Genomic DNA, 26,828 nt, shown 5'->3' on the forward strand with positions numbered 1-26,828 from the left:
GCTAATATTACTGTTGTCACATTTCACAGGTGGGACACAGAGGCCAAAGTCACAGGGCCAACAAGTAGTGGAGCTGGTCCTAGGTCCCAAGTCTTCTGCCCCAGAGCCCAGACTCTTTCCCAGTTGTTGAAATGCCAGCTGGCTTCATTTGGTTTGGATGAGATTGTAAACTTCTAGAAGGCAGGGCCCCATGCTTGCGTGTCTTGGTTTTGCTGCCGCCTCCAGCAGCAGGGTTTTGCCGCCAGGAAGCAGTGAGAACAGAGGAGAGGCATCTTGTACTGCGTGGGCTTCTGAAGTCAGGAAGGAGCATCACGACCACCGTACCCTTGGGAGGCGCCATGTTGAAGACCCGAACAACTTCTCTCAAGATGCCAACATATCTGGCCAGAAGATCACCGGTTCTTTGGTTGAGCACCACACAGAATGGTCAGTGGGCCTGTTGGCCATGCTGCCAACACAGAACAGATCAATAAACATGATGAGTCCAAGTGGTCATGGGGCCTACAGCTGCTTAAGCCTCTCAGTTCCCATCCCCTTTGCTCATTGGGTGCGCTCATTATGTGGAGCCCAACCATGCTGACTCTCCCTGGCCCCACCGTGACCCATAGCTGAGGGCATCTCCCTAACACCACGCCATGTTCGGTGCTACCCTTGCTGATGGTGTACCTGAGCTGGTTCCCGTCATTCTGCCTGAGCTGTCCTGCCAAAAGTCCTGTTCTAACAGGACGCATGAGTGATACACAGTCCTGTCTCTGAGGACATTGGCTTTTCCAAATTCTATTGGCGGTGCCTTTCCTTCATTTCTTTCAAAGTCCTTTGAAAAGGATTGTGCTTCTTACAAGTATCTTGAGAACATTGCCACAATGGCCACTTGTGCTAAAAGCATCTGACCCAGTCCTTGCTAATCCCTGAGGAACTGCGATTACTTTTCTGTTCGTCTTTGGTGTTTCACTTTTGGAAGGGAATCTGTGTGCTGTGGAAAATTAAAGACTTGGTAAGAAGCGTAAAAGAAGCGTTTGCCTTCTGGGATGCCTTGGGAAATGGTGTGCTTTTGCCTAGTAGCTCTGTCATGCCCTCAGTCGTTCAACAACTGTTTATTGAGTGCCTGCTGCATGCCAGGGACAGAGGATGGCCACCCAAGGAGCCGGGAAGACGTGATGATGAAGAGGATGATTGCTAAATGGTGCTGTGTCTGAAGGACCATATTAAACCTTTCATATGCACTAACTCATTTAATCCTATGACACCATTTGAGATAGGTACTATTGAAAAAACCAAACCCATTGCCGTCGAGTCCATTCCGACCCATAGCGACCCTATAGGACAGGGTGGAACTGCCATGTAGGAGCTCCTGGTAGATTTGAACTGCCGACCTTTTTGGTTAGCAGCCGTAGCTCTTAACCACTACACCACAGGTTTCCAAGGTCCTATTTTTTTTTTTTTATATAGGGTGGCCACGAGTCAGAATCAACTCGACGGCAACAGGTTTGTCCTTATTATTATCCTCGCTTTAGATATCAGGAAGACAAGGCTCAGAGAGGTTAAGTGACTTACCCAAGTTTCCACAGTAAATAAGAGCTTGTGTTCAGACCCAGTCCATTCTGGCCCCAGGAGCCCCAGCTTTGCCATGCTGTGCTGTGCCCAGCAGGATGATGCTGCCTGCAGTGGCCTTCCAAGTCCTTCCTGAGGGCTTATTTTGGGCGAGACAGTGCACTGGTTGGACAGTGGGTGGGTGAGTAACACCTGTGCCTCCCCCTTTGAGGGAGCCAATTCCACAGGAAATCCAGTGAATCCAGCAATTACAACCCTCTGTATGGGTGGGTATAAGGCTCAGCGATGGAGGGCATCAAGGGGGCTGGGGGTGCCCAGAGCAGGGCTACGGCCTCATCCACAGATATCAGAAGGCTTTGAGAGGAAGTGAAGTTTAAGTGGTGACCAAGAGGAAGGGAGGAAGGTTCCAGAAGGAAAAGCACGCATAAAGGCCTTGAAGCAGAAGCAGACAGACTCTGAGGAGCCAGGAGGAGAGAGTCTGGTTGGAGTGAGGGACAGTGAGTGGAGGGGCTGGCAAGGACCGGTTGCATGGCCTATGAGTTCCCCATCCTGGGGTTGCGGATGTTAAAAGGGGGAGGGGGTGAATTGATCCTTCAGGTATTTATGGAACACCTACTGCCTTTGGAGGAGCTCTGGTGGCACAATGTTTAAGCACTCGGCTGCTAACCCAGAGGTTGGCGGTTTGAACCTACCAGCAGCTCCGCAGGAGAAAAGACCTGAAGGTATGCTTCCATAAAGATACAGCCTTGGAAACTCTACGAGGCAGTTCTGCTCAGTCACCTGGGATCATTATGAGTTGGAATCAACTTGACAGCAATGGGTTTTACTGCCTTCATGACACAAGATGGCAGACACACAAAGCCCCTGCTCTCAAGGACTTGTGTTCAAGTGCAAAATCAAACCGACAAACACACGAGACAATCAGAGAATGGTGTGTGTCCCAAATAAAATAAACCAGGTGAGGGCTTAGTGCGAGCTGTGGAGGCAGAGGAAAGCCAGAGAGGGTGGTGGTCAGGGCAGAGCCTTCAGGCAGTAGACAATGAGGATGAGAAGACAGCAGTGTGGTAGTGTTGGGGGAATGTATTCAGGCGGAGGGAACAGCTGGTGCAAAGGCCCTGAGGCAGCACACACGCTGGCTCTGCTCATAGAACAGAAAGTGCCGTCAGGGTGGCTGGAATCGGGGGAGTGAGGTGGGAAAGTTATCAGGTGAAGCTGGAGGGGTCCTCCAGGAGTTTGGATTTTATCCTAAATGCAGGGGAGCCATAGGAGGAGCAGGGCAAGGGACGACATGGCCTGATTGGTGTTTGACACCTCCTCTGCTTCTGTGTGGTCAGGTCAGTGGGCTGTGGAGCAGCAGGAGTGGACATTGGGGTGGGGAGTCGCCATGTTACAGGTGATGCTGGACTGACTTGGTGGGGGCTGAGGGGGAGAGAAACCAACAGGTTTGGGAGATGTTGGCGGATAGTTTATGGTGCCTGTGTTGGTGTGGAGACTCTGGTCTGGGCAGCAAGACCAACAGCGTGTGGGAGGCAGTCCTGGTTCCCTGTCTCTGTTCTTTATCAGAGAGACCCCAACAGTGAAGTCGGAAACTACTCCTCACGGGCCTTGCCCAGCTCAGCAGTGGACTGAGAAACCATCTAGGTAGGCCCCTGGCCATCTTTGTCATTTTCACAGCTTTACATCAGTTGCTGTTGCATCACCTCTGACTCATGGCGACCCTGTGTGTGTCGGAATAGAACTGTGCTCCATGGGGTTTTCAGTGGCTGGTTTTTTTGGAAGTAGATCGTCAGGCCTTTCTTTCAAGGCGCCCCTGGGTAGACTCAAACCACCAATCTTGCAGTTAGCAGATGAGCGTGTTAACTGTTTGCACCACCCAGGGGCTCCTTTAACCACTTTACCGACATAAAATTTATGTACCACACAAGTCATCCAGATACAATGTGCAATTCAGTGGTTTTTACAGTATTCATGGGGCGTGCAAACGTCACTGCAATCTAATTTTAGAACATTCTCTTCACCCCAGGAAGAAATCCTGTGCCCATTAGCGATCACTCCCATTTGCCCCCTTCTCCCAGCCCCTAATAACTGCTATTTTCTGTCCCCATAGATTGGTCTGTTCTGGACAGTCCATGGAACCATACAATGTGGGCCCTTTCTGTCTGGCGTCATTCACTCAGCACACTGTCGTCAAGGTTCATCCAAGTCATAGCATGTGTCACTGCTTCATTCATTTTCATAGCTGAATAATATTCCATTGTATGGATAGACCAGTTGATCCATTCCTCAGCTGATGGACGTTTCGGTTGTTTCCACCTTTCGGCTATTGCGAATAACACCACTATGAACATTCGAGTACGAGTGTTCGTATGAGCATATGTATTCATTTCTCTTGGAGTGGAATTGCTGGATCACATGCTAACTCTATATTTAACCTCTGAAGGATGGTTTTCCAAGCGGCTGTACCATTCTGCATTCCCATCCGCAGTGTATGCGGGTTCTGGTGTCTCCACAGCCTCGCCAACACTGGTGATTGAACGTCTTTTGCACACCCAGTCACACTCGCCCTGAACAATTCGCTTCCATTTTACAAGATCAGTGCCCTGTGTGTGAGGGAGGGCACCCACACCAACATGTATCTGCACCCAGGGCCGGGGAGCCGGCTTAAGGGCAGAGTCCTGTTGCTCTGTCTTCTCCCATCTTCATTTTGTCCTGCTGAAAGGAATCGGCTCTCAGGCTTAATTTCATTTGCCTAATGGATGAGGAAGGAAATGATTTCTGAGGCCCGAGTGGTCCCCGAAGACCCCGCCTGACAATGCATTTCAATTACCCCATGAGGACTTGCTTGCTAGGCTGGAAACTGTGATCATGGGTCTGTCACTGTTTTATATTTTATAAAGGAAGCTTTGAGGGTAATGTTTTAAAAAGGCATTTGAGGAGGGGATGAACAGGATCATTTTGAGGGGCACAGATGCTTTGTCTCTTTGAAGTTTGCATAGACGCGGTGAAAGAAGGCGCGTACTCTGTAACATTCTGGTGTGTGCAGCTCAGGTGGCCGACCAGCAGGGACTGGCAGAAATCTCGGTAAGCCTGGCATTTATGTTCAGGAGTCCCTGGGTGGTACAAGTGTTTAACGTGCTCAGCTGCTAACCGAAAGGTTGGTGGTTTGAGTCTACTCGGAGGTGCCTTGGAAGAAAGCCTGGGCGATCTACTTCTGAAAAATCAGACATTGAAAACCCCATGGAGCATAGTTCTACTCTGACACACGTGTGGCGCCATGAATTGGTGTACACTTGATGGCAACGGGTTTGTTAGTTATATTCAGGAACGTCAACCCAACCAATCGTGGGCAAGTCCTCTCATTTTTCTGGACTATATTTGTCTCTTTGCCCAGGAGTTCCTGATGGCAATGCAGGGAAGTTTTTTGGACAAAAGTGATGAACTTGAACGTCCCAAGCTGCCCCCTCCCAGGCGATCTTTCACGTTGTTTCTCCTGAGTGAAAGGCGTTTAGCCTGGCTCCCCATAAGCAGCTTAGTCCCAGCTTGATCCATCTAGGAAATTCTTCAGCCCCCACGACATGCTCCCCTACAGCCTCCTTCCTCCCCTTCCCGTGAAGACGCTTCCCTGGCTATTGTCACTTGGCGTGAGTTCGGTTCTCTATGAATACCTGTGAGCCCAGGTAGATGGAGCTCAGAGAGGGCAGGTGCTGTGTCTGGTTCTGCTGCTTGTAATTGTCTTAGTTTGGGGCTTTGGGGAGCCGATTGTGGGACGAGGGCTTGAGGGCAAGGAATTGGTAAGAAAATAGTCCCAGGAGAACCTGGTTACGGATGGGGGAGCCATCCAGGGCAGGGAGGAGGCCCAGCAAGCGCTGGGCCTGCAGGAGCTCTGGACTGGAACAGCTTAGGGTTTGTCCCCTGGCCAAGGTGGGGAGCCGGGGACAGGAGCTGTGCTCCTTTCGTGGTCAGCCATGGCTCAGGGCCAGCATAGGGTGCAAACACCAGCCCTTCCTGCTGTCTGCACCAGGGCACAGCTGCGCAGGAGCCGAGGTGGGATGAGGCTGCAGATGGGGCTTCAGGAGTGGGAGCCAAGGGAGGGAGGGAGGGACCCCGGACATGGTGAGAGGACCAGCAGTGTGGGCCGCCACGGTGGTCACACACACTCAGTGACCTGCCCAAGTTCCCTGAACATGGCTGAAAGAACACCCACTTATGGACTTTGTGTTTCTGTGGGTTTGCCTGTTTGGAGCATTTCATATAAATGGGCTCATGCTGACCGTGGCCCCGTATATCTGGCTTCTTTCACTCAGTGTAGTGTTTTCAGGCTCATCCCTGTCGTACCATGGATCAGGACTTCCTTCCTTTTAATGGCTGAATGATACTCCATGAAGGTCCCTGCATGGTGCAAGCAGTTTGCAATCATCTCTTAACCCTAAAAGGTGATGGTTCAGACCCACCCAGGGGCATCAAGGAAGAAAGGCCTGGTGATCTGCTTCTGTAAAGATTACAACCAAGTAAACCCTGTGGGGAAGTTCTACTCTGTAGTACATGGGGTTGCCATGAGTCCGAATTGACTCCGTGGCAATGGGTTTGGTTTTTTTCTTTTTAATATTCCATCGTGTGGCTGTACAGTATGCTGTTTATCCATCCATCCTTATGGACACTTGTGCACTGAACTGTTTCTCCCTGAAAATGTGTGTCAATTTGGCTAAGCCACGATACCCACCTGGTATTGTGTGGTTGTCCTTCATTTTGTGATCTGATGTAATTATCCTGTGTGTTATAAATCCTAACCTCTATGATGTTAATGGGCAGGACTAGAGGCAGTTATGTTAATGGGCAGGACTTAATCTACAGGATTAGGTTATATGTTGAATCAACCTCCTCTGAGGTCTAAAAGAGTTAATTGAGCAGAGAGGAGTGGGACCTCACTACCACCAAGAAAAAGTGCCCGGAGCAGAGCGTTTCCTTTGGACCTGAGCTCCTTGCGCTGAGAACCTCCTAGACTTAGGACGACTGATGACAAGGACCTTCCCCCAGAGTCAACAGAGAGAAAGCCTTCCCCGGGAGCTGGAGGGACCAGGAAGGTTGTCAGAGATGCTATTCGCCCCCTCAGTCCTGGGAGAGGGGAGACAGTGAGGGGCAGAGGCAAGTCTTGGGAACTGAACGTAACTGGAGTTGGACCCTGAGGTGCCACTCTACTGCTGTGTGACCTTGGGCAAGTCACCCCTCTGAGTCGCGCTTTTTCCCCTTTTTGTGCAGACGGTGATGTTGTAAGGACCTCAGTGTGCGATATGCAGAGGGTCAGTGCAGATTCCTCTGCCACAGAAAGTTCAACAAATAGCTACCTGCTTATTTTTAATATTTTACCATTTTTAGTATTACTAATATCCATAGGGTTTAATTGGCTGATTTTCAGATGTAGATTGCCATGGCTTTTTTCCTTGTCTGTCTTAGTCCAGAACCTCCACTGAAACCTGTGCACCATGAATGACTCAGCTGGTATTTGAAATACTGGTGGCATTGCTTCCAGCATCAAACCCTGTCCCAGAATATTGTCTGAGACTTTGGCTGACTTGGTTTGGATGCGTCATCAGGAAGGACGGTTTGCAGCTGGAGGATATCATGTTTGGTAGAGTGTCAGCCCAGATGAGGTAGTGCGCAAGGGTGTTCCTCAGGGGGAGGAGGGGCATGGTACACATGGGGAGGAGGGGCGTGGTGCAGGGGGAGGAGGGGCATGGTGCACATGGGGAGGAGGGGCGTGGCATAGAGGAGGAGGGGTGTGGCTCAGGCGGCGTGGTGTGGGGGTGTGGCACAAGAGAAGCTTGAGAAGGCCAGAACTATGGGGCCACAGTGGGGATTTTGGGTTTCATCCTGAGAGCCACATGAGGCTAAACAGGGAAGTGATGCTAGTCCATTTATTTGGGAGGAGGGAAAGGAGTGGACCCCCGGAAACCAGAGAGGAATCTGCAGAGTTGTGGGAAAGGGTGATGCTGGCTGGACCCCAGGTATTATAAATGGGACTAAAGATATGTGATCAGGGTCAGAAACTGCTTCCTCTGTCCCTTTTTCTTCTTGACTCCGTCCCCCAGTACTGTTTTCCCTGAAGACATTTCTGAAATAGCCACCTAAGCCGAGAGTTTGCAGACTACATCCTGTGGGCCAAATCCAGCCTGCCACCAGTTTTTGCAGGTAAAGTTTTATTGTAACACAGGCTCATTCCTTTGTGTGTTGCTGTGGCTGCTTTCCTGCCACAGAGGCGGAGGTGAGTGGTTGCTACAGAGACTTTCTGGCCTGCAAAGCCTAAGATACTCCCTGGCCCTTCACAGCAAAACTCGGCTGACCCTGACCTGAGCAATGTGAGTGAGGGACACGTCTCAAAATTCAGATCAGGTCACTCGCGCTCTTCCCAGCACTTCAAATGCTTGCAGTTCTTCTGAGAAATGCCAGAACATACATGTTTTAAAATTAACCTTTGTCCTTAGCTTTCACTGACATGTGAGAACTTCACCATAGGCTTTAGGTGTTAGGAAGCCAGGCCGGGGACTCAGGCCTCGAGGCTGTGGGGCCATAGCATTTGTCTGACTTTCTGCTCCGTGCTGAAGTCCCCTGGTGTGTCACTGCACCGTGTATCCTGTCTGCAATGCTCGTTTTCCTCCTAAGCGACCTTTATAAGAAAAGCTCTAAAAGCAGCCTTTAGCCTTTGCAAAGAAATCGGCGGGCTTCTTGCGAAGTAATTTTTATTTTAAGACTTTGCTTGTGTGCAACCTGGAAGCAGCCTGTTGTTGCTGCTGTTTCTTGCCATCAAGTCAGTCCCGACTGACGGTGACCCCACATGTGCAGAGTAGGACTGCTCCGTGGGATTTTCAAGGCTGTGACCTTTTGGAAACAGACTGCCAGGCCTGTCTCCCGAGGCACCTCTGGGAGGGTTTGAACTGCCAGCCTTTTGGCTGATAGTCTAGTGCTTAACCACTGGTGCTATCTAGGGACAACTAAGCCCAATAACAAAAAAGGACAATGAAGATGGCACCTTCTCCCTCCCTGGCCCCGTCATCTTTACGTTTCTAACTTACGGCTCCAAACTCCATGCAGCATTTTTGATCCGCTGGATTTACAGGCTTGAGCCAGTTTTCACTTGGAGAACTGGCCATATGTCTGGCAGGCACCAGCTACCATTGGCAGAATTATGGGGTCGATACTAAACAGATGGGTTTTCTAGTGAGATGTGTTGTTCTTCCACAATGCACACAAGGAGAAAAGAAACCGCTTTAGTAGCATCTCGATTTTTCCACTGGCTTCAGAGACATAGATGACGTCTGCTCGTCCAGTCTTAATTTCGGAATCATTGCGGGGTAGGGTGTCTTAGGCAGCTGGGAGAAGCTTAGGTACTTGGGAAATTTGATGGCCAACTTCTAAGATCTTGTTGTTGGTAGTTGCCATCAAGTCAGCTCTGACTCATAGTGACTTATATATAACAGAATGAAACGCTGCCTGGTCCCGTGCTGTCTTCACAATCGTTGTTATGTTTGATTGCATTGTTGAAGCCACTGTGTCAGTTGCTCTCTTGGAGGGTTTCTCTCAATCTTAGAGAATCCTGTTATCAAATCTTGGGGAAAATAGCTTTATATTTCAAAGCTAAATTATTATTAAGACTGCATAGCAGGAATACATCCAAACTGAGTGTAATCCTAGGTTTGAGGCTCAAACTCAATTTGACAGCTTTTTGTGTGGTTATTGCTGTCTTGGCAGCAAGGTGTAGATAGGTGTTGCCTGATCAGTGTTTTGTCTCATATACTTTGCGCATGCTGTCAGAAGGGACCAGTTCCTGGGAAAGGACATTGTCGTAGTCATCTAGGGCCGCTGTAACAGAAGTACTACAAGTGGGTGGCTTAACAAAGAGAAATTTATTCTCTCACAGTCTAGGAGGCTCAAAGTCTCAATTTAGGGCACCAGCTCCAGGGGAAGGCTTTCTCTCTTTGTCAGCTCTGGGGAAGGTCCACGTCATCAATCTTCCCTTGGACTAGGAGCTTCTCAGTGCAGGTACCTCAGATCCAAAGGACATGCTCTGCTCCCAGCTCTGCTTTCTTGGTGGCCTGAGATCCCCATATCTCTCTGCTCATTTCTCTCTTTCATATCTGAAAAGATACTAGCTCAAGATACAACCTAATCTTGTTGATTGAGTCCTGCCTCCTCAACATACCTGCCTCTATTCCTGCCTCATCAATATCATAGAGGTTAGGATTTACAACACATAGGATAATCACATCAGATCACAAAATGGTGGATAACCACACAATACCAGGAATCATGGCCTAGCCAACTTGACACACATTTTGGAGCGACACAATTCAATCCATAACAGACATCAAGCGTGGTAAAGTAGAGGACCAGCAAAAGACAGAAAGACCCTTAACAAGATGGATTGACATGGTGGCTGCAGCGATGGACTCAGACATACCTACTGTTTTGGGGATGGCACCGGACCGGGCAGCGTTTCGTTCTGCTGTACATAGGCTCTCTTTGAGTCAGAACCAGCTGGGCAGCACCTAACCACAATAACATAATCATCAGCCTTTGGGAAGAGCTGACTAAATAGTAGACTAGGATTCTTTGCTGTGGGATTCCTCAGAGCCTTTATGTCGATAGATTGAATTGTGTACCCCCCAAATACATGTCGTAAATCCTAACCCCGTGGCATACCTGAGGATGCAAACCCATTTGGGAATCAGGTTTTCTTTGTTATGTTAATGAGGCCATATCTGCTTAGGGTGTGTTTTAAACCAATTATTTCTGAGATATAAGGGGGTGGATTAGGCACAGAAGCAGGTGCCACAGCACACGAAGGTCCCCGAGGAACTGAGGAAGAGAAGCTGGGAAAGACAAGGACCTGCCTCCAGAACCCACAGAAAGAGAAAGCCTTCCCCTAGAGCCAGCACCCTGAATGCGGACTTCTGGCCTCCTAAAACTGTGAGAAAATAAATTTGTGTGTTAAAGGCACCCACTTACGGCATTTCTGTTAAAGCAGCACTAGATAATTAAGACACTTCGCTATGCTAATATGGAGTGGGGCTCCTCAGGGTGACTTTGAGTATATACACACTTTGGGAAATGCTGCTGTCTCGCACAGATTGTGAACTTTGATCAGAGAGCTGGGCTGTCTTACCAGCTGCGTGAACTTCTGCATGAGCTTCCCTGTCCCAGGCCTCCTCTTTCTGTATGAAAAATGGAGCTAAAATCGCAGCCCTGCCCCTTAGGGCTGTTTGCCTGGAATAAACTCTCAGAAGATATTGGTGGCCTCATTGCGGGCATTCACAACTCACTTCTCCTGATCTTGAAGTGTTTATTCAACTCTCAATTTTCCAGGGGCCAGTTTTCACCCTAAAGCTTGGCTAGACTTTTGTCTTTTCCCCTTTATGCTTATTGGCACCTCCAATAACAAACAAGGGAGAGAAAAGGAGATGACATTTGTCTTATTGGCTGTTCATGTGGTGCCAGTAGAAATGATAGCCAACATGAGGCCTGGAGGCTGCTTAGGAATTGCAGTCAGCCACCCCCCATGAAGGGACACTGGGAGATGTCCCCAGACCACTGTGAATAACTGTTGGCCTGCATTTAGACTCCACCCAGTTTTTGTATCACAGGATCAGGCTTTTTCTTCTTCCTTCCCTCCCCCCAATCACTCACATATCCATCCAGTCATTTGCCCACCCACCCTCCCATCCACCCATCTACCCATCCATCCATCTAACCAGTCATCCATCCATCCATCCATCCACCCACCCACCCACTCATGTCCGTCCGTCCATCCATCCGTCCACCCACCCACCCACCCCTGTGTGCATTCATGTATGTATCCATCCATCCACCCACCCACCCATCCACGCATCCACCCACCCACGCATCCACCCACCCACCCACGCATCCACCCACGCACCCACCCACGCACCCCACCCGCCCGCCCACGCATCCACCCTCGCCCCACGCATCCATCCCCGCCCACGCATCCACCCACCCACGTGTCCACCCACCCACCCAGGCATCCATCCACCCCCCACCCACCCGTGTCCGTCCGTCCATCCATCCACCCACCCACCCTCCCCTGTGTGCATTCATGTATCCATCCGTTCATCCGTCCACCTGTCCGCCCGTCCACCCACCCACGCATCCATCCACCCATCCACCTATCCACGCATCCATCCACCCATCCACCCATCCATGCATCCATCCACCCATCCACCCATCTATCTATCCATCCATGCACCCATCTATGCATTCATCTATCCACCCACATATCCATTTACCCACCCTCTCACCCACCCACCCACCCTCTCATCCACCCACCCATCCATCTATCCTCCAGGCTTGGTGCCAAAGGAGGGAGAGGACCCTAAGTCTGTGAGCCGCTTTCTGCAGGTATTGCAATCCTCATTTTCTCCATCCTTGAGGAGGCTGCAGTTCTTCCATGGTGGACAGCTGTAATCAGCTTACGGTGCTGTAAGAAAAAGCCTACAGAGGTTCCAAGAATAGTGCCATAGGCCTTTAGTGTTTCCCCTCCCCCCGTGGATAAACTGCCCCTTCTTCCCGTGTCCCTCTCCGCACCAGCACCAGGCCCTCCTCTAAGCAGTGTGGTTATGTGTCATTTGTTGAGTGGTTTCATTTCTTCCTTGAAAGGTGTTCCAGTGTGGCCCTTGCTCTTTCTATTGATTGCTATGGCCAAAATATCATGTTCTTAAATTGTTACTTAAGAATTTTCCAGGAGGAGTGGAGGAGGTCAAATCAAGAATACTTGCACGTCTGGGAGACTTAAAATCCATTTTTAAAATTTTCTTTCAGAGGTTGAGACCTATCCTGGTGACAGATCTAGGAACACACCCAGCACTTTTCTTGCTGACCGTAGATGGGTGTCCAGCCCCATCTCCAGCAGCCTGGGAACAGGCAATTGGTTTTCGACACTAAATACTTTACCATGATTTTCTTTTATGTTGCTTTAGTGATTGTCATCTTCTCCACCTGTGTTTCTCCTCTCTTACCCGTATCTCAGATAACAGCATCACGATCATCTGCTCCGTGTAGTCCAGCATAGCGATTAGGATCATGGGCTTTTGGAGCAGACAACCTGACTTCCAAGCCTCTGGTTTCCTCACCTGTAACATGGGTGCTGGAAATAGTGACCTGCCTTCTAGGATCCTGATGGTGATGGAATGAATGAGTTAGCTCATGTTGGGTGCTTAGGATGGGGTTTGTCACACAGCAGGCACTCAATAGATGCTGCTGCTGCTGGTGTCAACAATGATGGCAAGACAGACCCTGGTTTCTCCCACTCTTCCACAGGCCTTCTTGCCCCACATGATTTCATATCCAATTCTGACGATTCAGCCCAGTAGCATTCCTGGACCCCTCCCTCCTTTCCATCCTGGCACCTGCTACCCTCGCCCAGCCTGTCCCCTCCCAGCTTCCAGCTTTGTTCCCCCTGAGTCTGCCATCTGCCCCGACATTCTCATGCCAGTTTTCTCCGTGTTTCCCCACTGCCCTCAAGTAAATCTCCATACACAGTACTTCTTGGCCGGACCCAGCCCACCCTGCCAGCCTCACCTCTGTCCGCTCCATACGGCAACAATAAGCTCCAGCCTAAGGGTTCCCAAGTTCAAGCGCTCAGACCCATGCCAGGTCCATAACAAATTAAGAGCATGGAAGAAAAGAGCTGGTTTTCTATCCATCCATACACCCATCCATCTATTTAAAAAATTTTTAAGATCATATTCTTTGTATTTTTTTAGCCAGTGGTGATGATAATACATGATGATGATGTTGGTAGGTGCTGTTGAGTCACATCATAGTGACCGTATGTATAACAGAAGGAAACGCTGCCCGGTCTTGTACCATCCTCACAATCATTTTTATGTTTGAGCCCATTGTTGCAGCCACTGTATCATTCCATCCCATTGAGGGCCTTCCCTTTTTCACTGACCCTGTACTTTACCAAGCATGATGGCCTTCTCCAGGGACTGATCCCTCCTGATAACGTGTCCAAAGTATGTGAGATGACATCTCGACATCCTTGCTTTTAAGGAGTATTCTGGCTATACTTCTTCCAAGACAGATTTGTTTGTTCTTTTGGCGGTCCATGGTATACTCAATATTCTTCCCCAACACCATAATTCAAAGGTGTCAGTTCTTCTGTCTTCCTTATTCATTGTCCAGCTTTCACATGCATGTAAGGTGATTGAAAACACCATGGCTTGGGTCAGGCGTGCTTTAGTCTTCAAAAGACATCTTTGCTTTCTAACACTTTAAAGAGGTCTTTTGCAGCGGATTTGCCCAGTGCAATGTGAATTTTGATTTCTTGACTGCTGCTTCCACGGTTGTTGATTGTGGATGCAAGTAAAATGAAGTCCTTGACGACGTCAATATTTTCTCTCTTCATCATAGTGTTGCTTTTTGGTCCAGTTGTGAGGGTTTTTGTTTTCTTTATGTTGTGGTGTAATCCATACTGAAGGCTGTGGTCTTCACCTTCATCAGGCCTTTGATCTTCATAGGTTTGTGTATACGTGTTTGTGTGTGTATGTTGGTCATTAATTGGCACAGTAGAAAGTTGGCATCTCTATGTGATCCCCAATATTCTGTGTGAAAATTTGACTGGCCCTCTGAATCTCAGAGCAGGGGGACTCAGACCTTAGCTTCCCTGTGCTATTCCTCTTCCCTCTCACAAACACTATGTAGTGCCATATTTTTATGCATTTATACCTTTTCTTCACCCAAGTCAACTCCTACTCAACCTTCAGGGCCCAACTCAAATATCATGGTCCGCAGCAGCCTTCTACTTCTCCATCTTGGTTTCTTCTGGTGATTCCATGCACTCCGTATGGTTGTTGCTGTGGGTGGCAATCCCACAAGGGCAGGGAGGTGTCTGACATCTCCTTGTTCCCTCTCAGGCCTAACGTGGTGCTTTGTTCACAGGAGATGGTCACCAAGCATTGGCGGATGCGTTCTTCGGGGCTGGAAAGGACTCACCAGAGAAGTAGAGGCCACCTTCTCTTGGACTATCTCTTAGCTTCTTGTTCGCTGCTTTTGTAGCTGGTATCACATTCTGAAATTTGCTTAATTTGTTTTGTGTGTCTTGCTTCTCCACAACCATGCGAGGTTCATGTAGATGGAGACAGCACATCAGCCGTGTTCACTGCTCCACCTCAAACTCAGGGCAGTTCCCACACAGGCCCTCAGGTGACACTTGATGAATGAGCTTCTGAGTGAATGACACTGAAAGCAAAAGATTGCCTCTTGATGTTAGCTGATAAGGAAGGTACCTGTCTCCCCTGAGAGGCCAGCCCTGCTGTACATGGCACCTGGTTATCTCCTAACTCCCCCAGTGAATCCCTTCCATTGTGTGTTGGGGGAAGGTTTGGCCATGTCCTGTAGGGTCACGGTGAGTAGGAATTGACTCCACAGCAATGGGCTTGGTTACAGGTTTGGGCTGGAAGAGGGCAGGGAAAGAGCCAGGAGGAGGAGACAGACGGACTTTTGCCATGCCACTAGGGGGCGGACTTGGATAGACAGGGTCAGACCTGGCTCTAGCGTGTGGCCATCATGCACTCCGATCACAAACTGAGTAGGTGTTTGTTGCAGTGTCTCCCGTGCGCCAGGAACCAGGGAAGGAGCCAGGGGCTTAGCTGTGGACACGTAGTCACCACAGCTTCCTGTCCTCATGGAACAGCATTCGTTCCAGGGGAAAGACAAATGATCAGTTAGCAGTGATCATCTGGGAGTGGTCCAGGCTGGGATGGAAGGGAATACATGTATAACAGATCTGGCCCATACCAGACGTGGAAATCAGCCTGTGAGCTCAGTGAGATGACTGCCTTGTCCTAGAATGGGGCTGACGGTAGGTCTCAGCTGCCTGCGTTAGGGGTGTGGACTTCGACTGGCGTGGCCAAGGGGCTGGAGCCTGGTGGGTGGGGCCTGTGCCCCCAGCCCTGGGTTGCCAGTGCCTCTGCCCATGGGGAGGGCTGTCCGCCTGTCCACCACAGGAGCCTCAGGAGGCCCCGGGCCAGCTCCGTAGTTGTACTTCCTCACACAGATGTAGGGAAATGTGTTTTGTTAATTAACTGCTAATGCCTCCCAGGTGGCAGAGGTGCTCCTGGAGCGTGGCACAGCCTGTTACTTAGAGGCTAGAAGGGACCTGCTAAAGTGTTAACACCCCCCGGAATTCTTCCCAGCGTGGGAAGGTGGTTCCTTGGTGACTCGAAAGAGAGACTCTGAGAATACACGGGGTGAGGAGGGAGGAAAGAGGGGCAGGCCCCCCCCACCTCTCCCTTCCCTCTAAGGAGGCATGCGCAGGTGAATATGCACCTGCCCGTGTACATACACACCCACCCTCATATATGCACACCCATCCGTGTACATGTGTACTTACCCATGTACATGCACACCTACCCTCATATATGCACACCCACCCGTGTACATGTATACTTACCCATGTATGCTCACACCCACCCTCATGTATGCTGTGTACACGTGCACTCACCCATGTACACACACACCCTCATATATACACGTCTGTTCCTGTACACAGGTACTCACCCATGTATATGCACACCCACCCGTGTACACATACACTCATCCATGTACATGCACACCTGCCCTCATATATGCACACCTGTCCCTGTACACATGCACTCATCCATGTACACACACCCTCATATATGCACACCTGCCAACATACACATGTACTCACCATGTACACACATACCCACCCACACCTGTCACTATACACATGCACTCACCCATGTAGATGCACACCCACCCACATATATACACACCTGCCCATGTACACATGCACTCACCCATGTAGACACACACACACTCATGTGCACATCCACCCAGATAGCAGACACACTCTTGACCCCATATATACACACCCACCTGTGTACATGTACACCCACCCACATACATGCACACCCACTCATGTATACACCCACCCACATACATACATACACATAACATATTTGCTCACATGCACACCTACCTACCCACATACACACATAGTTGACCCCGTATATACATACCCATCCATGTATATGCACACTCACACAAGTACATACACCCCCATGTGCACACACACCTATGTACACACCAACTCACCCATGTGCACACACCTGCACACACACCCATGTACACACCCATCCATGTACATGTACACTCACAAACCTACTCCCCAGCCAAGTACACACACATACACATGCACACCTGCATATGAACACACTCACCCCCAATGTACATTGGCCACACGTGCTCAGGAAGACCTACCTCTCACGCACACTCTTACCCTCACGCCTACTCACACAACCATACTCACTTGCACATCAAGCAGCGCGCAGCATGGACACACTCTGCGGAGCTCCTCTGGCATCTCTGTGGTCATCTAGTTTCACCTGAAAGCAGAGTCAGCATGTAGCCATCCAGTGTGGCGCTGGCCGACACGTGTAGGCACATGCTCCCGCTCGTCTTCCTCATGCCACAAAGGCCCAGAGGGCAGCGCCTGTGCATGTTTGTTCTTGTGCCCCTAGCACTTAATGCATGGCTGTGGAGCTGGCCCCGGCTCACGGTGACCCCGTGCACAACAGAACAAAACGCTGCCCTGTCCTGCACCACCCCCATGACTGGTTGTGGATTGGACTTTTGGCTCCATGCGGCTTTCGTTGGCTGATTTTCACGAGTAGACAGGTGCCCAATAAAACATGAACGGATAAGTGAGCTAATGAATGAGCAAATAAGACCGACAAGGTGGTGAGAGAAAAGTGAGATGTGTCTGGCACTCCCCAGACACTGTTTCTTGTGTTGATGTTGCTACACGTGGTGCTCCATGCAGTGACTCACTGCTTGAGCTTTGTCAGCAGACCTGGGGTCAATTCTCGCTTCTGCTAATGTGTTTGCTGTGTGACTTCGGGTAAGTTACTTAACCTCTCTGAGCCTCATTTTTTCATGTATTTTCCTGATAGGGTTGAGGTGAGGATTGGGTGTAAAAGGTTCTTATCCCCATGCCCAGGACAAGGTAATAATTCAAATAATGATGGCAAATACTTTGTGTTGGACTTTTTCTGAGACTCTTATGTGTATTAACTTAATCTTCAGAGCAGATCTCTGAGGCGGGTACTGCTGTTACTCTCATTTTACAGATGAGGAAACAGGCACAGAGTGTTGAAGTAAGTTACTCTAAATCACACAGCTAGTGTGTCAGCTGGCCTTTGCTATAAAAATGCAGCATCGCAAGCCATCCCAAAGCAGCGATTTAAACAAAGGTCATTCAGTTTTGCTAAGTCTGCAGGCTGGCTGGGTTTGGGGGGACCCGGGCTGGGCTGGGTTCATGTGATGGTAGGGCACCTCTGCTCATGTGTTACTCCCTGCTTGGCCCATTGGGCTGGCAGGGTGTGTTCTTCTCACGGCTCAGAAGAAGGTGCTCTGTTCCTTGTGCCCGTGTGCCATAGGTTGAAGCAAGTGGCATGGCTGATTGCATGGGCAAGGGTGGGGGAGCTCCCCACCTGCGGAAACACCTTGGTCAGTGAGGATGCAGGGCAGGGAGAACAGACCCAGTGCTTCAGCTACCATCAGTAGGTGGTGGAGTCTGTGCACGGACTGCTGTCTGGTGCCAGCACCAGCATTCTTACAACTTCCTCATGCTGGTTTCCATTCACACAGTTACACACTAATGCACACATTACATGTTAACGCACACCATGTGTCAATGCACACATCACATGTTAAATGCACAACCACGTGTTAGCACACATATTACATGTTAAGGCACACACCACGTGTTAGTGAACATATTACATGCAAATACACATTGCATGTTAGTGCACGTTACATGTTAAGAACACATTACATGTTAATGCACACGTTCCATGTTAATGCATGTTACATGCTAAAAATGCACACACTGCATGTTAGTGCACATTACATGTTAACACATACATTACACATTACCCGTTAACACACATTACAGGTTAACACACATATGTTAACGCATGCATTATGTGTTAATGCATATGCGAAATGTTGCTGCGCAGTAACGGGGGTGATTAGTAGTCTGGGGGAGAGTGGGCAGAGGAAGTCCGAGGGAGTGAAAGCAGATGATGGAGGGATTGGTGGGCATGGCGATTCATTTGCATTTTGTCCTAGATGAAAAGGAGAGCCAATGGGAAGGGAGCATCGAAAAGGAAAGTGACGTGATTAGAGTGATCTATTTAAGAGCAAGGGCAGTGGTGGGTCACTGGTAAAATTCTAACCCAGGTTGGACTCCCGGCCATCGTGCCTCATGCACAGCCACCATCCACGCATCTGTCAGTGGAAGCTTTCATGTTGCTATGATGTTAAACAGGTTTCAGAGGAGCTTCCAGACTAAGAGGGACTAGGAAGTAAGGCCTGGCAATCTACGTCTGAAAACCAGCCAGTGAAAGCCCTGTGGATCACAACGGTCTGGTCTGTACCCGATTGTGGAGGTGGCGCAGGGCTGGGCAGTATTTTGTTCTCTTGTGCACGGGGTCACCTCGAGTCAGGGCTGACTCCACGCCAGCCAGCTAATGACAGCATTTACGGGGACATGTTGTCCTCTGCAGAGCAGGTGGGAGTGGAAGCAGGGTCACCAATTAGAAGACCAGTGAAGGCATCTGGGTTGGAGGTGGTGGTGGCCTGGACCAAGGTCACAGTGATGCAGTAACAAATGGAGTTGGATACGGGATCTGATTTGAAGGATATTCCATGTGCTGCTCCTTTTTGCTTTGGCCACTAGGAAACTCTGGCGACCGGTGATGTCTCTTGTAGGGATTGACCTACCCCTGGCTGGGACCTCCGCTTCCACCAGGAGTCCTCAGGTACTCAGGTCACATCATTGTGTGCTTATGTCTAGTACCTTTGCAGAACTGGGCGAGGTTTAAACAGAGCGGTGAGGATCTCCTTTGTCTCCTTCATGCTAGTCTCTCAGGATGTCTGCCTTTATCTTCCAGCCAGCCCGGAAGGCTTGGGGAGCCCTGGCCCGTTCTCTCCCCGTTGTGCCAGAAAAGCCTCCAGGACGGCCGGCTCTCCTGCAGGCTCTCCTTCAGCCCTCTGCACGCACAGCTCTGCTCCCATCTGGAGCCGCGGGTGGAGGAAGGAAAGGCGAGGATAATCACATGGAATACCGCCTCTGGGAAGAGAAGAGATGAGGAGTGTGGGGCTGGTGGAAATGGTGGTGGAGGGCATCTGTGGTCTGCTCACCCCTCATCCACCATTCCGAGGTCCCCCAGGGTACCAGGTGCTGGGCAGTGAGGTCACCGCTGAGAGCTAGTCGGAGAACGTCATCACAGCCTTGGTGGTTTGCAGAGTGAGTGAGGAGGCATCCTCAAGTAGGAACCCCCTGGGCTCATCACAAATAGAGTGACCTTCTTCGTGGGATTGCTTTACGGATTGCGGACACGGTGCCTGGCACAGTTAACAGTTAACAGTCAATGATAGGTTGTTTGGGGGTGATGGAACTGTTGTCAGATTGATTGTGGTGATGGTTGCTGCACAAGTCTGTGAACGCACTAAAAGCCGTTGAATTGGGTACAGGTTACGGTAGTCACCAATTATGATGTATAAGTCTAATATCTCATTCTTTTTTTCATTATTATTGTTTTTTACTGTTAGTATCTTTATAAATCCTATCTTTATTTGTCTTTGGGGGGTTGGAAAAAATTACATACAAGCTTATAGATATATTTGCATACATATATACATATATATTACCAACAATAAGATGTACAAAAAAAAAAGGTCTTAAGTGTGGTTCATTGTAACTCGAATACGTCAGAAGTCAGGGACTCCCTGTACTTTAGATGGGTTAATGGTATGGCCTGTGAGTTATATTGCAATAAGGCTGTTATACCGGGAGCCTCCAGGTGGCACAAATAGTTAGCCGCTCAACTACTAGCCGAAAGGTTGGCGGTTCAAACCCACCCAGAGGCACCTCAGAAGAAAGGCCTGGTACTCTGGTTCCAAAAGGTCACAGCCTTGAAAACTCCTTGGAACGCAGTTTTACCCTGCATGCATGAGTGGGAACGACTTGACAGCAACAAACAACAACCGCAAACAAAATTACTATAAAACAAACCAAAAAAAAAAGCAACAAGAGTGACCACACTCCCACCCAAGTAGCCCAGAAAGGTCCTGGTTCCCACCTCTTGTCTTAGGGTCCCATCCATCTGTGCCCTGGATAAGTTGACGCCATCACCCTAGATACAGCTCAGGGACATGAGTGGGGTGTCTGAAGCCAGGCTGTTCGAGGTCATGCCCCACCTCCAGCATCTCTTGCTCTGTGACTTTGACAAAACAGCTCACTGCTCTGAGCCTCAGTTTGCTTATCTGTGAAATGCGTATTATGATAGTCCCTACCGCCTAGCTTTGTCATGAGGGTAAACTGGGCCATGCCTTAGGTTAGTGCCTGGTGCAGAGCAGCGACCTTCACTCTGTAATACTGACTGCCTTATTTATATAGTGAGAGTTTTATCCTGGAGGATATTACCCAAAGTCGCTGACACTTGTGTGGTCTGGTGATCAGGATGGCAGTGGGGTCTGCAAGTGGAGAAAGTTATTTCACACATGTTGGCACATGATGTCAACAAGGTGTACACTGTGTATGTTCTCCTGTTTCTAGACCATACATCACCCCATGAATTGTCCTCTCCACTAGGGTGTCGGGGGCAATTGTCTTCACTCTACAGATGGAGGAACTGAGGCTCGGGGGCCTAAGTGGACAGAGCCGTTTGGGAGTCAAGCCTGTGGAGAGTGGTGAGGTGCTGCCAGGTGGGGTGTCGCACACTTGGACACCACCACACCGGGGGTCTCTGCTGATCTCTCTGGGTCCGGATTTGGGAGGGGCCATGAAAGGCCTTGTTTTGGGGAACAGGTGGCACAGGGATTGCCTCAGGTGGGAAAGGTGGGGCTGAAGACCCGTAACTCAGCCCACTGGGGAGAGCCCCTCACAGGCCCCCAGCCTCCAACCTCTGGTAGTCTCCTTCCTCTGGATGAACCGGCCTGTTCAGTCCCTCTCCACAGCCCTGCTCCCTCAGCTCTGGCCTGTCCCTGTGGGGGCTTCTTGGGGCTGTAAACTAGAGGGCTGCACACTCTCCTCTGGGTGGCCGCAGAGTTGGTTGACCAATAGAGTGTGGGACTGAGTGTGCACTGGTTGTGGGAGGCTGCAGGCTCAGGGTGGTAGGAGTGCGTGTGCGCGTGTGTATGTGTGTGTGTAGGGGTGATAGGAGGGTCCTGGCCAAGGTCTGAGGTCTGGGCTCAGGTGCCAGCCACCATGCTGGGGAATGCCAGTGGGTCTGTGACTTCCACAAAAATGACATTGGGAGGTAAAAGCTGAGAAGCCCCCACCCGGGGCAATGGCCCTCCCTTCTCTGTGCCTTGGGAGGGGGGCACTGCAGACCCCTTCTTTCGTACCATCATAACCTCCCCCACACTGACCACCTGGGCTCTGTTCTGCCGTGACCGTTGGGCAGGGTCCTGGGTGAGTTGGTACAGACGACCTGAGTCTGTCTGGCGTCTGAGAATTCCCTACAGCTCTGCACCTTAGCCATCTTTGGTAGCTGCATGTCGTGTTCTGTTTTAGCTGGTCTTCCTTCTTACAAAGCAATACATGCTGTACGCTGCTGAGTGGCCTGCGGGATTCCTCCCTCCCAACCCCATGCAGCCAGGCTTACGAGGGTCTGTGGCTCCGAGGACATTTTCCCGTGTCTCCCAGCCCAGCTGCCCCACCCCCACACGGGTGACATTGCCGTGTGACTTTGCAAATCTTTCTCTTGACCTCACCGCTTCTCTTGGACAGCCCGCAGCTGTACCCACAGGCCTGCTGCCCTCTGTCCCTATGTGACATGGGCCCTGAGTCTGAGGGCAGTTGCCCAGCCAGTTCTCACGACAGGCGTGCAGTTGGTGACCAGTCTTTTTATTGCAAAAGGCACAGCCAGAGCTGCCTCCCATACACACCTGTGCGGACCCCACAGCGCTTCCAAAAGTGGCCGTGTTTTGTGAACATGGGAGGAATCGAAAGGAGAGCTGCTTCTGTCTGTTGGTTCCCGAACTCACTCATCCCTCTGCACTTCCCTGCGTCGTTCCTACAGGGCAGCCCTGGGCAAGGGGATGAGGCTGCACTCGGATCAGACAGGCCTGCCCTCTGCCCTCACCAAGCCAAGCAGGAGGCGCAGGTCCCAGCAGATCCCTGCCGACCATAGCATAGCGTCAGCACAAGAAGCTTCATGAGCATAAGTCCCGACGAGTCTGGTCTGGGCGAGGAGGAAAGGAGACTTTCTGGAGAAAGTAAGATCGGGGCTGATTGGTTGGCGTTTACTAGGCAAAACAGAGGCTGGGCAGGAGGGCAGCCCAGGCCAGGAGCAGCACGTGCAAAGGCCCTGAGGCAGGAAGGACTGGCTAGTAGGCTTAGATGAGTGTTGAGTGAGGGCTGACAACAGACTGTAAGAGGGTCTCCTTGGGGGAGGGTCCCCGTGGGAAGGAGGCCGGGCCTACCAGCCACCAGCTGACGCATTGCCCCATCATATCCTGGCTGGGAGGGGCCCCAGAGGGCGTCCTTGCTCTGATGACCCTCTTGTTTGTACCTCAGGTTTTGGAGAAGCCGCTGGCCTCGAGGGTTGAGGGGCATCCCGCAGGGAGCCTGGGGGCTCAGTGGTCACTGAGGCCTTCCTTATTTCATTTCCAGATGAGATGGACCAAACTCCCCCAGTGCGCTCCGAGTGCCTGATCTCAGGGATCCGCACCCCCCCTGTGCGGAGAAACAGCAAGCTGGCCACCCTGGGCAGGATCTTCAAACCCTGGAAATGGAGGAAAAAGAAAAACGAGAAGCTAAAGCAGACGACGTCAGGTGGGCCCTGCGAGGGGTGGGCCAGCTGGGAGTGGGTGCGTTGTTGGGGGCTGCTATTGATGTGTTGTGTCCCCCACACCCACACCAGAGGGGCAGACTGTCCTGGGGTCTCTGACAACCAGGAGCTGCCAGCCTTCCCGCAGCCACCTCCCTCTACTCGCCCCTCCAGGCCCCACCAGCCACCCCAAGGGCTGGGGTGGCTCAGCACCAGGCACCCTGTCACCTATTCACTACCCAGTGGGGGAAGCACAGACTGTGACATCCACATAGCTACCTGGGGACCTCGTTAAAACAGACCCGACTCTGGGCAGGTGGGTGGGGCCCAGACACTGGAGTTTACAAGCCCTTGCTGACTACACTCTGAGCAGGACTGACCTGGCCCACAACCCTCTGCAGGATCTTTGGCCACCTGGGACGGCCTGAGGGCCTTCGGCCAAATGGGCCTGGGTCCACCCCAGAGATCAGGGTAGCTGGCTTGGGCTCGTGTCTAGGTTGGGGTGTGGGTCCCACCCCTAGTGATCTAGGGTAGCTGTCTGGGATCTGAATGAGGGCCTGGGTCTGCTCACAGAGATTCCAGAGTAGCTGGTCTGTGTTAGCATCTAGATTGGAGCCTGGGTCCGCCCCAAATATCAGGATAGCCTGTCTGGTGTGGGATCTGGGTCAGGGCCTGGGCCCCGCTGTGTCTGCAAGCCACCAAGGCGGCTTGGGAGGGCACACCTTTGGTGTGGCCGTGACTCCTTGAGCTTTTCTTCTCATTGGGAGATGTGGCATCCCAGGCTAGGCTTGGTTTTCCCAAGACCCCACCACTTAGTGTCCCCTAGCTCTGGGTTACTCCATGTACCCTACTTGTAGATGCTTGCCGCTGTCCCCTCCAAAACATGCTGGCCTTGAGCAGAGGCCACACCTGGCTGGTCCCCAGTGCCTAGCACAGCGCCTGACTGCTGTCCCCCCCAAAACATGCTGGCCTTGGGCAGAGGCCACGCCTGGCTGGTCCCCAGCGCCTAACACAACGCCTGGCACACGATAGGTCCTTGATAAACGTTACAGGTAGCTTAATTGAGTCACTGTGGGATCATTGCCTGCTTGTCGCCGGGCTCCCCCCTGGACCCACACTCCATGGAGGTGGGGTGGGATTGGTTCAGTACACCGGGGGACCCCAACTGCTAGCGCATGTTGGTTCATGGTAGGAGTTCAGCAACTATTTTTGAATCCATCAAGCAATGTCATGGTCATTACCTCCTGTTGTTTGCCTCCCCCCAGTGCTGGACCTTAAGCTCCAGAAGGCAGGGCTGGCACCAGGTTGTTCTCCTCGTGACCTTCGCCCACACAGCACCTGCGTGCGCACAACTCACAGGCCCCTTGCTGCCCAAACACCGTAGCAGGCTCTGTATCTGGGTCTCCCAAGACAGGCTTTAAGTGGTTACTTCGTTTTGTGTTTGGAAATTGCACTTTAGGCAGATAGTGCTTTCTGGAAAGTTAGAGAAAAAAGTCATTGTAAGCAGCAGGCCTGAGCCTCAGCCTGTGCCTGGGTGGTGGCGGGGGGGTGGGGAGGTGAGGGACGCAGGAAGAACGGAGGGCGAGGGTGGGGGGGATTGTGAGTTGTCAGAGCAGGTTTTGAGTTTGGATGTTGTTGGGTGCCATGGAGTTGATTCCAACTCATAGCGACCCTGTAGGGCAGAGTAGAACTGCCCCGTAGGGTTTCCTAGGCTGTAGTCTTTACAGCAGCAGGTCACCAGGTCTTCCTCCTGCAGAGCTGCTGGTGGGTTTGAACCACCAATCTTTAGGTAAGCAGCTGGGTGCTTAATGGTTGCACCACCAGGGCACCCTTTTGTGCTTGGATAGGGAGTCAAGAACAGCTTTTCCGAAAGAGGAGTTGCCAGGCTCTGGCAGGTTGAGTCAGGGGAGACTCCTGGCCTCTTCCCTTCCCGCCCACCTGGTGAATTCCTGAGCCACAACCTGGAGTGGTTTTGGGGAGGGTCTCCAGCGGGAGGTCTGCACAGAGGACTTGGGTCTGCGCAGTGGGGGAAGGAAGCAGCCCACCGAGGTGTATTTAGGAGATGGCCATCCACAGACAAGTGCCCTGGGCATCAGGGCAGAGTGAAGACACGTTCCTCAGCTGGTAAACAAAGGCACTTTGGTGGAGGGTGGGATGGGCAGTGGGAGCTACTTAGAGAAGGGCCTTGCTTTTCAGGTGAATCACAGGAATGATTCCTTCAGTCTCCTGGAGGTGCTTTCCTCTGACTGTGCTTTGTGTGCAATTCTGAACAGAGTTTGGATTATTGGACACACAGTCCCCTGTCCACAGTGGGCCAGGCCCCCTGCCCCGTGGTCACCTGCTGCTTCCCTGTTCTTCCATGTGAATGTGAGACTGGCAGTGGTGGCGGCTCGCTGTGGGCCCCACAGCGTGGTGGCCATGGTTTCTCTGGTGTTTGTGTGTGTGCAGCCTTGGAGAAGGTGACTTACCTGGGGTTTGTGTGTGTGTACAGCCTCGGAGAAAGTGACTTACCTAGTGTTCGAGTCTGTGTTGACTTGGAGAAGGTGACTTACGTGGTGTTTGTGTGTGTGTACAGACTTGGAGAAGGTGACTTACCTGGTGTTTGTGTGTGTGGACTTGGAAAAGGTGACTTACCTGGTGTTTGTGTGTGTGCAGCCTTGGAGAAGGTGACTTACCTGGGGTTTGTGTGTCCTGCAGCCTTGGAGAAGAAGATGGCTGGCAGGCAAGGTCGGGAGGAGCTCATCAAGAAGGAGCTGCTGGAGATGATGGAGCAGGGTAAGTGGACCATGGCCAGAGTTCCAGAACTGATGCCTGCCCACTTATACCTGGAAGCCCGCTAGGGGACGGAGTGGACATCAGAGGAGCCCCACCATCCAGAGATAGGACTTGACCCCAAATGGAGACTCCAAGGTTGGAGAAATCCTCCAGAGTCAAGGAACCAATGGCTCAGCCCTGGGGGCATGAGAACCCATGAGTGAGTTTAAGGGCACCTCCTGGTGGGAAGCTGAGCTGACAGCAGCTGTCTTCCCTGGTGACTGTCTAATTGCCTCCGGTGGAGCTGAGTATGGATTTCTTCAAATTGATAGCATTGGTTGTTTTTTTCCTCCGTCTTTCAATTTTTTTTTAAGTTTACATTTTAATCCTCGATTTGCACAAATTACTATTACTTCTGTCACTGCCCTATGGCTCCCCTTTGTGAAGCCTTTATTATGCACCACAAGCCTTGCAGAACATGTCCCACCCTCATCAATTCTGCCTCACTCTGACCCCTTGCCAATCAGCCTCGGCTATTAGCCCCTACTTTGCAGATGGGGGATTGGAGCTCTGGGAGGTGGCCTGCTTGACGTTCAGACCTGGTCTCTGGATCGCCACTGTGGTGTCTGCATTCCTGAGAATCGC

The 26,828-nt window shown here is 51.1% G+C and overlaps 1 protein-coding gene across 3 annotated transcripts in view; it reads left to right on the plus strand.

Moving 5' to 3' along the window:
* The window catches only part of PHACTR3 (phosphatase and actin regulator 3), a 195,310-nt gene that overhangs the window by 93,560 nt on the left and 74,922 nt on the right, over positions 1-26,828 (plus strand). For 2 of the 3 annotated variants that reach the window (XM_064276301.1, XM_064276300.1), the window contains exons 2-3: positions 23,273-23,434; positions 26,127-26,204. In XM_064276301.1, coding sequence (XP_064132371.1) covers positions 23,273-23,434; positions 26,127-26,204 — 240 coding nt within the window. Of the gene's footprint in view, positions 1-23,272; positions 23,435-26,126; positions 26,205-26,828 lie in introns of those variants that run through there. The other variant, XM_023541334.2, reaches the window with a different exon arrangement.

Source organism: Loxodonta africana, chromosome 24 (genome assembly GCF_030014295.1).
Source record: "Loxodonta africana isolate mLoxAfr1 chromosome 24, mLoxAfr1.hap2, whole genome shotgun sequence".
In the NCBI taxonomy this organism is placed as follows: Eukaryota; Metazoa; Chordata; class Mammalia; order Proboscidea; family Elephantidae; genus Loxodonta; species Loxodonta africana.